The sequence below is a fragment of the Rhinolophus sinicus genome, linkage group LG07 (genome assembly GCF_036562045.2).
Source record: "Rhinolophus sinicus isolate RSC01 linkage group LG07, ASM3656204v1, whole genome shotgun sequence".
In the NCBI taxonomy this organism is placed as follows: Eukaryota; Metazoa; Chordata; class Mammalia; order Chiroptera; family Rhinolophidae; genus Rhinolophus; species Rhinolophus sinicus.
Genome location: NC_133757.1, coordinates 50,997,401 through 51,010,347, shown reverse-complemented (window position 1 = coordinate 51,010,347; position 12,947 = coordinate 50,997,401). Strand labels below are relative to the sequence as shown.

General features: G+C 35.9%; 1 protein-coding gene across 2 annotated transcripts in view; it reads right to left on the bottom strand.

The window, feature by feature from the left end:
* Positions 1-12,947, bottom strand: part of ADK (adenosine kinase) — a 450,882-nt gene that overhangs the window by 404,598 nt on the left and 33,337 nt on the right. For both annotated transcript variants that reach the window (XM_019745975.2, XM_019745976.2), the window contains exon 2: positions 6,439-6,513. In XM_019745975.2, the coding sequence (XP_019601534.1) occupies positions 6,439-6,513 (75 nt within the window). The remainder of the gene's footprint in view (positions 1-6,438; positions 6,514-12,947) is intronic.

Sequence of the window (12,947 nt, the reverse complement as noted above, 5' to 3'; positions counted from 1 at the left end):
CCCTCATTAACTTGAAACACTGAACACTTAAAATTTCAATTTTTCGAGTAGAGTTGACATCCAATATTATATTAGCTTTAGTTGTACAGCATAGTGGTTGGACATTTATATAATTTACAAAGTGACCCCCACACACACTTAGTCTAGCACTATACAGTTATAACACTGGTTACCATCATAAAATTTCAAATTTTGTACTTTCTCTTTGAAATTTTATATGGTATTTGATTTTTTTTTAAATAGTAACAATCAATTACTTGACTTCTTGGACAAAATATCTCACACCAAGTAAACTGCAAACCCATGAATTCATGTTCAATTGATTTTACTTTTTGTTCATAGCTTTCTTGAGGTAAAACTGACATAACTGACATATGATACACTATATATATTTACAGTATACAATTTAGTAGCTTTTGATACATGTATATGCTCATGACACAATCAAGATAAGGAACACAGCCCTAAAAGCACCCTCCTGTCCCTTTGCAATCTCTCCTTCCCACATCTTACCACACCCTTACCAATGCTGTTTTATGTCACTGTAGATTAAAATGAATTTTCTATAATCTCATGCAAATGGAATAATATAGTAATGTATTCTTTTTTGTCGGGCTTCTTTCAATGAACACAATTATTTTGAGTTTCATCCAATCAATACCCCATTCGTCTTTTATTTGACTAGTATTCAACAGTATGGATAATAATCTGTTTAACGATTCACCTGTTGATAGACTTTCGGTAACTTCCAGGTTTTAACTATCAAAAACAAAGTTACCATGAACATTCCTAAACAAGTCTTCGTATAGATATATGCTTTCACATCTCTTGGGTAAATACCTAAGAATGGAATGGTTGGATCAAATAGTAAATGTATGTTTAACATTTTAAGAAACTGTCAAACTCAGTGCAGCATCTTACATTACCATGAGCAGAAAGCTCCAGTTCCTCCATCACATGGCTGACATATGGTACTCAGTTTTAAAATTTTAGCCATTCTAACAAATGTGTAATATTATTTCATTGTGGCTTTAATTTATATTTCCCTAAAGAGGTTGAGTACCTTTTCGTGTATTTGCCATCCATGTACCTTTTTTCATTTTTTTCTTTTTTTTTTTTTTTTTTTTGTAAGTGTGCTTTTCCAGGACCCATCAGCTCCAAGTCAAGTAGTTGTTTCAATCTAGTTGTGGAGGGCGCAGTTCACAGTGGCCCATGAGGGGATCGAACCGGCAACCTTGCTGTTAAGAGCACCGCACTCCAACCAACTGAGCTAACCTGCCACCCCCATCCATATATCTTTGGTGAATGTTCAAATCTTTTGCCCATTTTTTATCGGATTGTTTCTTTTCTGATTGAATTTTGAGAGTTCTTTATATATTATGACTACTAGTCCTTTATCAGACATACAGTTTGCTAAGCTTTTTCTCCCAGCCTATAGCTTGTCCTTAAATTCTTGTAACGGTTTTTCCAACAGCAGAAATGTTTCCCTTTGGTGAAGTTCAATTCATCATTTTTTCTACACGTGCTTCTGATGTTACCATATAAGAAATTTTGGCTTAAACCACAGTCATGAAATTTTCTGTTATAATCTAAGAGTTTTATAGTTTCAGGCTTAACATTTAGTTCTTTCGATTAATTTTGTATACAGTGTAAAATATAGATCCAAATTTGGTTTTTTTGCAAGTGGATATCCATTCAATTGTCCAGCACCATTTACTGAAAAGATCATCCTTTCTCAAGCAAATTGCCTTGCACCTTTGTCAAAAGTCAGTCCATTTATGTGTGGGTCTATTCCTATCCTAGCTACAATGATCAGGTCACCATCTCTCAACAGCTCTATCACTACAGCCTCCTCTAATCTATGTCCTCACATCCACTGACCTACTGCAGACACAGTGATTGATATCATTCTAAATGTGAATCCAACCATGTCATCTCCCTACTTAACCCCACTTGCCCATAACAGGGACATGAGAGACATTCCAAGCTCCAAACCATAAGTTTTCACTCATATATGAGCTATAAAACTGAAAACAAGGAACAAACAAGACAAATAAACAAACAAAAACTCATGGACTTTCTATTCTATACCAAAAATATCTTTATGCTAATATCACTGTTTTGATTACTGTAGCTTCATAGTAATTCTTAAAATCAGGTAGTAGCTTTTCTGTAGATTGCATTAGTTATTCTATACCGATTACCATGTCTTTTGGAAGTAGAAGTTTCTTTCTTCCTTTGCAATATCTTTTATTTCTTCTTGCCTGATTGCACTGACTACAATCTCCAGTACCAAAGTATACATTTTGAAGTGGTGACAGTCAACATCCTTGAATGATTTCTGATCTTGGGGGAAAGCATTCAGTCTTTTGCCATTAAAAATTATGTCATTAATAGGCTTTTCTCTAACCTAACTTTTATGACGTTAAGGAAGTTCCCTTCTATTCCTAGATTGCTGTATTTTATTGAGAACAGATATTGGATTTTGGCAAACGGCTTTTCAGTGTCTATTGAGATGATTACGTGATTTGTTCTTAGTTGGTTAGTTTGTTAATACAGTGAATTACTCTAATGATATTCTGAATGTTAAACCTACTCTACATTGCTAGTACACTATTTAATAATAAACTGCAATAAGTGATATATCCAGACGGTCCCCAACTTACATTGGTTCAACTTATGATTTTTCAACTTTATGATGGTTTGAAAACAATACACATTCACTACAAATTATACTTCAAATTTTGAATTTTGATCTTTTCTGGGGCTAGCAATATGTGGTATGATACTCTCCTGTGATGCTAGGCAGCGGCAGTGAGCCGCAACTTCCAGTCAGCTATGCAAGAGTAAACAACCGATAGAGTATACTGGGTTGCCAGCATTTTTTAGATGTTGGGCTTTGTGTTTTTGCATCCTGTCATATCTGCAAAACACCCATGTGTGTCTCCTGCTTCTGGTGAGAAGAGGAAGAGGAAGGAAATTACTCTTGAGATGAAAGTAATGTTAAGTGTTCTGAGCATGTTTAAAGTAGGCAAGGCGAAGCTATGATGTTCAATAAGTTAGGGATATTAAATGCATTTTTGTTATGTATACTTATTTAGTTTACAAATTTATTTCTTGAGAATAAGAAGACACCATTTATTCTGTTTTTTGTTACGGTGTCACCTATATATGGAATTTTTTAATAATTTTTTTCATTTTTCAATTACAGTTGTCACACAATATTATATTAGGTTCAGGTGTAGAACATAATAATTAGACAGCTACATAATCTACGAAGTGATCACCCGATAAATCTAGCACCCGTCTGACACCATACATATTACAATATTATTGACTATATTCCTTATGCTATATTTTATATCCTCATGACTATTTTGTAACTACTTCTTAATCCCGTCCCCTTTTTCACCCATCCCAAAACCTCCCTCCCATCTGTCAACCATCAAAATATTCTCTGTATCTATGAGATTGTTTGTTTGGTTTGTTCATTTATTTTGTTCTTTAGATTCCATATATAAGTGTAATCATATGGCATACGTCTTTCTCTGGCTGACTAACTCCACTCAGTACAACACCCTCTGGGTCAATCTATGTTGCTGCAGATGGCAAGATTTCATTCTGTTTTTATGGCTGAGTAATATTCCATTGTATATATGTATCACCTCCTCTTTATCCATTCATCCATTAATGAACATCCAGGTTGCCTCCATATCTTGGCTACTGTAAATAATTCTGCAATGAAAATATGGACGCACATGCCCCTTTGAAGTTTTGGGTTTCTTCAGATTAATACCCAGAAGTGGGATTACTGAGTCCTTGTCTCTTGTTATAGCCTTTGTTTTAAAATCTATTTTGTCTAGTATAAGTATTGCTACCCCAGGTTTTTTTTCTTTTCATTTCCACTTTCATGAAATATCTTTTTTCCACTTACCTTCAGTGCGTGTGTGTCTTTCAATCTGAAGTGAGTCTCTTGTAGGCAGCATATGTAAGGATTTTGTTTTCTTATCCATTCAACCCCCCCATGTCTTTTTTTTTTCCCTATGTCTTTTGATTGGAGCATTTAATCCCTTTATATTGAAACTAATTGCTGATAGATATTTAGATATTTAGTTATTGCCATTTTGTTATTCATAATTTTCACCTATTTTTTTCATCTTCAAGAAGTCCCTCTAACATTCTTTGTGATTTAGTGGTGATGAACTCCTTTAGCTTTTTCTTGTCTGGGAAGCTCTTTATCTGTCCTTCAATTCTAAATAATAGCTTTGCTGGGTAGAGTAATCTTGGTTATACATCTTTGCTTTTCATATGGGATTGCAAAGGGCCCCAAATAGCCAAAAAAGTCTTGAAAGACAACAAAGTTGGAAAGCTCACACATCCTGAACTTAAAACTTACGACAAAACTACAGTAATCAAAACAGTGTGGCCCTGGCATAATAACAGACATACAGATCAATGGAATAGAAATGAGAATCTAGAAGTTAACCCACACACCTATGGTCAATCAAATTTTGTCAAGTGCCAAGACCACTCAATAGGTAAAAACATAGTCTCTTCAGCAAATGGTGCTGGGACAACTAGACTTCCACATGCAGAAGAATGAAGTTGAACCTTTAACACACATCTGATACAAAAAGTAACTCAAAATGGATCAAAGACCTAAATATAAGAGCTAAAACTGTAAAATTTTTAGAGGAAAACATAGGCATAAGTATTTGTAAGCTTGGATTTAGCAATGGAGTCTCAGATATGACAGCAAGAACACAAGCAACAAAATGAAAAAATAAGGTGGACTTTATCAAAATTAAAAACTTTTGTGCATCAAAGAACACTATCAAGAAAGTAAAAATAATCCATAGAATGAGAGAAAAATATTTACAAATCATATACCTGGTAAGGGTGTAGTATCCAGAATACATAAAGAAATTTTACAACTCAACAACAAAAAAACAAACAACCCAATTAAAAAATGAGCAAATAACTTCAATAGACACTTTTTTAAGGATATACAAATGACCAATAAGCACTTGAAAAGATATTCAACATCATGAATCATTAGAAAAATCTAAATCAAAACCACAATGAGATATCAATTTACACCCCCTAGAATGGCTTTAATTTTAAAAAGGGAAAAGAACAAGTTTTGACAAGAAAATGGAACCTTCATTTGCTGCTGGTAGGAATGTAAAATGATGCAGATACAGTACAGAAAAGAGGTGGTTCCTCAAAAAGTTAACACAGAATTACCGTATGACCCAGCAATTCCAATCCAATGTATATATCCAAGAAAAATGAAAATATATGGCCACAAAAATTTGTATACAAATGTTCATAGCAGTATTGTTCATAACAGCCAACAATGGCAACCACCCAAGTGTCCATCAACCAATGAATGTATAAACAAAATGTAATATATCCATACAATGGAATGGTATTTTACCATAAAAAGGAATAATGTACTGATACATGTTACAAGGTGGATAAACATCATGCTCAGTGCAAAAAGCCAGACACAAAAGGCCACATATCGTATGTTGCCATTTATATGAAATAAAATGTCCAGAATAGGTGAATCCAAAAGCAGACTGATATTACAGTTCCCGGGAGACTGGGAGGTGGGGGGACAGAAGGAATAGCAAAATGAGTGCTTGCTTAATGAGTATGGGTTTCTTTCTGGGGTGATAAAATGTCCTGAAGTTAAATAGTGGCTATGGTAATATACAACTCTGCAAATCTACTGGCAGTCACTAAAATGTACATTTTAAAATGGTTAAAATTACGGATTTTATAGTTTACCTCAATAATTATTTTAAAAAGTGGTTGCCCCTGGGCACAGAAATTAGGGGGTGCAAAGAGAAAGGGTTCTTGCTTTCTTAGTATTAATTCTCTTCTACTACTTAATTTTTTCCATGTACCAAATGGTCTCAAACAGCCAGGTAAATAAACACGGTGATTTCTCAGCTAAGTTAACATCAAAAGTTACTATTAAGAGGGAAATAGTAGATATTCATGGCCTTTGAATTGTGTCCTGCATATTCTTCTTGTCCTCTCTAAGCCTATTTGTTCTCTCATTTGTGTTATGGTACCATTATAGATGTAGTTCACTGACAGTAATTTAAAAATCCAGAGAATTTGGGAATCTGAAATTTGGAAATTAAATCATTGGGTAAATCATATATACTTCTTCCTTGCAAAGAATAAAAACTAAATTTTAAGTGAAAATAGCAACAGGAATGAACAAATGTACCTAAGTTTTCTCAGGGAAAAATGTGGTCAATTACTCAATAAATAATGACAGTGTACTTGCAAGTAACAGGTTTAAATTTCCTAAATTTTCCTCCAACTGAAGGTATTAGACAGTAAGTTCATTTCTAAAGTTCTCATCATTTTTTCTTTAGATATGTTTCACGTAGTACATACGAAGAGTTTAATACTTACTTATCAAGGAACGCTTTATCCACTACAGCAGTGATGTCAAGAAGAGGATTTCCCATTCCAAAGAGAATGTTTTCTCTAAAAAAAAAGAAAGAAAGAAAATATATATATGTATATATAAGCACAAGTTAGAAATACTTCTTAAAGTAAATTGATGTGTAAAATGCACACAAATATAAATATCTTTACTTCATCTTGAAAAAAAACCCAACATACTAGTTTATTAAACCTTTGATATGCCTATTACATGTAGAACAAAATTTCAGAGGTAGCACTGAACCATTTAGAAAAGATAATGAGTATATGTGGGATGTAAAACTGAAAGCAACAAAGGAACAAGACAAACAAAGAAACAAAAACTCATAGACACAAACAACAGCTTAGTGGTTACCAGAGAGTAAGAGGGGAGAGAGATGGTAGAAGAAAGTAAAGAGGGTCAAATATATGGTGATGGAAGGAGAACTGATTGCCAGGTGAGCACACAATGTGATATATAGATGATGTATTATAGAATCATACACTTGAAACTTATATAATTTTACTAACCAATGTCACCCCAATAAATTTAATTTTTAAAAAAAGATAATGACTTAAATTGGATGACATAAAATATAACAAAAAAGATCATGTGTTTTTCATAATATTCAACAGCTAATAAGTGAACTCAATAAATTTCATTTTGTTTTTTTAAGATCCATTAAAACAAAGTTCTATACTCAATAAACACAAGAATGAACTTGCTCTAACAAGTTAAGATACCCAACTACTAAAAGTTACTAAGGAGCATGGAGCAGGCCCTGGAGAATCCGGGCAAAAGCTCTACCCTTGACAAACTGAATGACTGTGGTGGGGCCTTCACATTGGGTATCATAAATGGTGTAATTTTCAATGACATTTAATAGACTTTAAGGAAGTCTGTTTTACATAACTTATTACAATATGTCTCAAAACCAAGGGAAAGACAGGACTCCACCACAAGAGATGCCTTAAACTGGAGTCCAACTGACAGCAAGAAGTGAACCAGTGGCCATGGTTCACTCAGCTTCGATGGGAGGTATTCTTCTAGTTTATTCAATAAAATTTGCCTGTGTGTAATTTCCTATTGGTCTCTAGTTTGCTAGATCTCTTCCAGTTGCCTCCAAACCAGTTACTATCCTCACCATTTGGAAACTATCAGTAATATCAACAGAACCAGTGCCAGTGGTTTCTTTTCCTTCATGGGGAGGGTTATATGAATTTTAGTTTTACTGACATAGAAATGCGAAACTTGGAAAATACGTTCAACCAACATTTGATATTTTCTTTGTATACTTCCAATAAATGGTTATATTAGAGTTTCAAACACTTAAATTCCTATTATTCACCCATATAGGCTCTTCGGGGCCTAACTTAGAAAATTATTTCTAATTCTTGAGTTGTACACCTAGACTACTTCCCCAAGAATAACTCAGTAAATATAGTAGAAGATTCAAATCAAAATTTAAACATACACCTAAAACAATAATAAATAAAGATGGTACAGAACTTCCGGGTTGGTGAACACATCGAGGTGTTGGAAGGAAGGATGGCAGGCCTACAGAGACGTGGAAGCTCGTGTCCACCACTCCCCACCCCCATACCTTGCTGTGATATTATGGTTTATAATAATAAATATATTATTAGGTGACTATGGCTCAACCTTTTCAGAAAACCTTATGAAATGAGATTCAGAGCTCCCTATCTAAAGAACAAAAGTGGAAGAATGCATACATTTGTTAGGTAGAAGTTAGAAAATGGAGGAGGACAAGGAGTGGGAGGGGGTCCATTGTGCCTATAGAAAAAGCTCATAACCAGCTTTTGATTAACTGCCTCCAACCGTGTATGTTTTTACAACAGATGACAAGAAGTAGTCAGGGGCAAGATAAGGATCTGAGTTAACAGACCTTCAGCCATCTTAGGTCACTTTTCCTGCCAAATCAATGTGTTAAGTCCCTCACCCCACCCAGCAAAATATAAGTCCTCAGGACAAGTGCTCTCTCTCTCTCTGGCCCTCGAGCTCTCTCTGGCCCTCGGGTACTCTTGCCCTCGCTCCCTCCCCTTCTCTCTCCTCCTCCCCCTCCCCCTTTCTCTCTCCTCCTCCCCCTCCCCCTTTCTCTCTCCTCCTCCCCCTCCCCCTTTCTCTCTCCTCCTCCCCCTCCCCCTTTCTCTCTCCTCCTCCCCCTCTCCCTTTCTCTCTCCTCCTCCCCCTCTCCCGTTCTTGCTCCTCCTCTCCCTCTCCCGCTCTCCCCCACTTCGGTTAGGCCTGTTCTCTTTCCTGAGAACGTATCACTAATAAACCCTGCTTGCATATTAATCAGCTTGCTGACATTTGATTCTTCACTGCATCAGCAAGAAGACCTGAGACTCCTGTAACCCACTGACTACTGTCCCCCGTGGCAAGCAGTATGCAGCAAGGCCTCTGATGAAACATGGTGTCAAGTTGCAATTGTCCACAGCCTAAGTGGAACCTGTTGCAGCAACGGTGGCTGTGAAAAAAGTGGGGACAATGGAATTCAAAATAACACAGAAGAGGTGTCTTCCTACAATCAGTTAAGTAAAAACTATAAAATTATTTATAAAAGCAAATAATTTCAAACTAGTACTTATGTCATGTTTTCCTCTCCATTGTTGGACATAACTGAGAAACTACTACATGACTTCATTCTAAATATGGCAAATGAACTCTGGTAAAAAGAACGAATTCTTTAAAATGGCTAGTTTCTTAAATACAAACATATATAAACTAGTATCCAGACCAGTAAACACTAAGACTTGTATTACCCTTCTTAAATGATGAAGACACTATTTAAGTTAAGCATTTATTTTGACCTTGTTTTCCTTGATGTGAACAACATGGGGTCTACTATGACTGACCCATACTGGAATTACTATTTTTGCTGCAAATGTTAGCAGTACCTTTTTCCTGGAACGGATACTAGCATGAAAGATTCTAAATGGCCTTTTTTTCATCCATAATTTTTAAGTGTCTCATAATTCAGGCCTCTAGCCAACATAAACCTACACTGTATTATATTTTGATAGCTAACAAAGTTTATGCGCTGACATAGAGATTAGCGTAAAAGTTTCTGAGGAAAAAAGTTTTCTCGGCTGTTAAAACATGAATGTTGATTAGTCTTCTGGCCAGTAGAAATGTTTAGTTACTCTATGGTGCCAGAATAAATACTAATAATGAGTGTTCTTAACTGTTATACTAATCATCCTCTCTTTAAATCCAGAAACCTCAGCTTCATATGTGACTCTTTCTCCATCAACAAACATCATCTTACTAGTAACTGAGTCTTCTTAGTAGTTTTACCAAACAGTTCTTGTACCAGGAAATCCCACAACCTCTCCACCATCACTGCCTCTACAGCTCTTGCCTAAATTCCTACATTACTACTAACTTTACCAACAATAAATCCTGTATAATATCAGAATTATCTTAACACAAATCTGACTATGATATTTTTCTACCTAAAGTCAGCCTAGTTTCCAATTATGTACAGTATAAAATCCAAAGGCCTTAGCTTTTTTAATGAAAGCACATTAAATCTAGCTCAAACCTACCATATTTCATCAAATTTAAGATGCCATCAATCTTAAGATACATTCCAAATTCTCATGGTGATTGCAAGGCACAATCAGTTGTAAGACTCATGCTAATTTCAGAGATGTTAAAATGGGAAGAAATGTGCGTATTATAAAATCACTGAAATACAGTTCCTCTGTAACTTTATCTCTCATCATTGTAATATAATCTATTTTCTAATATTTCTAATCATTAATACCTCGCTGTTCCCTGAAAAAGACTCTGACTATAAATGTAAAGTTCTTCCCCTACTTCTTTCGCCTGGCAAACTCCCATTCATCTTTTCAAAATTTCTCACATGCCACTTCTCTTAGGAAATCTTCTCTGCCCAACTACTACTCAAGGGTTCCAGTGGAAAGTTGCATAAGCTGTGCCCTGCACAACTCCAGAGAGTGCTGTTCACAATGTGAAAGACAGCGCCTCGAGTTGTATATTAAGTAAGACACTGCTGCCCACCCACCTTCCTTCCCCCTAGGTGCTGTAATTTATTTTCTTTTTTTTTAATTTTTTTAATTTATTGGGGTGACAATTGTTAGTAAAATTACATAGATTTCAGGTGGGTAATTTCTTTCATGAACTTTTCAATTGAGTTTAGGGGCTGCTTTGTACTTTATCTCAATCAACTGATCTCAATCAGTTAGAAATAAAGGGTAAAGATTTTTTTAAATCACAATTACATTTGTAGTTTCAATGGCTAACACATGATAATTACATGGGATTTAAAGTAAGTCTAGATTTTGACCTTTCTATCAACAAACTGCTGCTTCTCTCAGGCTCCTATAGATCAGGGCAAGGTCTTTACTCTAGAGTAAAGTTGGATTTTAAAGGTACTTACATCAAAGGTACAATGATCGAAAACTAATTCAAATAGGTTGTGATAAGTTAAAAATGAATATTGTTCTTCCTAGAGCAATCACTAAATGATAATACAATTACGTATAGCTAAAAAATCCAAGAAAGCATATAAAATGAAAAACTAAAATATACTCAATTTCAGGGAAAAAATGAAGGAAAGACAAAACAACATATAGGATAAATGGAAAACAAAAAGATGGTATCCTTTAACCCAACCATATTAGTAATTACATTAAACGCAAATAGATTAAACACTTCAATTAAAAGATAAAGATTGTCACACTGGATTTTAAAAAATTAAATGCTATTCACTAGAGATACACTTTAAATATAAGGATACAGAAAGTTCGAAGGTAAAAGGTTGGATAAAAAGGTATACCCTGCAAACACTAATCATAAGAAAACTGCAGTGGCTATAGTAATATCAGACAAGGTAGATTTTAAAACAAAGGTTATCGCCAGATATAAAAGGATTTCATAAAAATAAATAGGTCAGTCCAAGAAAAGAAATAGCTTCAAAATACATGGGGGAGGGGAGGAACTGAGAAAATAAAATAGACAAATGCACAATCTTAATTTTAACACCCCTTTCTGTAGTTGGTAAAACAGACAGATGCAAAAATAAGTAGAAATCGCACTACTGGACACTTATCCTAGATAAATGAAAACTTAGGTTTACACAGAAACTTGTACACAAATGTTCGTGAACAGCTTTATTTGTAATTGTAAAAAAATTAGAAACAATCAAAATATCTTTCAACAGGTGAACAGGTAAACAAATTATGGTATACTTATACAATTAACTGATACTCAGTGATAAAAAGGAATGAACGGGGCCAGCCCGGTGGCCCAGCGGCCCAGCCGGTTGGAGCTCCATGCTCCTAACTCCGAAGGCTGCCGGTTCAATTCCCACATGGGCCAGTGGGCTCTCAACCACAAGGTTGCAGTTCAACTCCTCAAGTCCCGCAAGGGATGGTGGGCAGTGTCCCCTGCAACTAAGATTGAACACGGCACCTTGAGCTGAGCTGCCGCTGAGCTCCCGATGGCTCAGTTGGTTGGAGCGCGGGCTCTCAGCCACAAGGTTGCCAGTTTGACTCCCGCAAGGGATGGTGGGCTGCACCCCCTGCAACTAGCAACGGCAACTGGTCCTGGAGCTGAGCTACGCCCTCAACAATTAAGACTGAAAGGACAACAACTTGACTTGGATAAAAGTCCTGGAAGTATACATGGTTCCCCAATAAAGTCCTGTTCCCCTTCCCCAATAAAATCTTTGGGCGCAGCTCAGCTTCAAGTTGTTGTCCTTTCAGTCTTAGTTGTGGAGGGCGCAGCTCAGCTCCAGGTCCAGTTGCCGTTGCTAGTTGCAGGGGGCACAGCCCACCATCCCGTGTGGGAGTCGAACCGGCAACCTTGTGGTTGAGAGGACTCGCTCCAAACACCTGAGCCACTGGGCCGGCCCCCCCAATAAAATCTTTTAAAAAAAAAAAAGAAGATTCCCACCTTAGGAGTGGGGGGTGGGTTTTATAAATAAATCTATACATATATGTACATAGGAAAAACCAAATATACATACTTATTTTCTATGGAAAAAAAAAAGGAATGAACTATGATACAACAACTTGGATGGATCTCAAGGACTTTATCCTAAAAGAAAATAAAAGACAAGCCATATCTACGTGTTACATACTATATGATTCCATTTATATAACACACTCAAAGTGACAAAATTACACTGACGAAAAACATATCAGTAGTTGCCAGAGTTTAAGGTTAGGGAATGGGTGTGACCTTAAACAGATAATACAAAGGAGTTTCTTTTTGGTGAGAAGTTTAATACCCATATTACCATGTTTCCCCGAAAATAAGACCTAGCTGGACCATCAGCTCTAACGCGTCTTTCAGAGCAAAAATGGGTCTTATATTAATTTTTGCTCTGAAAGACGCGTTAGAGCTGATGGTCCAGCTAGGTCTTATTTTCAGGGAAACACGGTACGTTAAAGGCTACACAAATCTGGACATGATAAAATTTCATGGAACTATACACCACAACGCC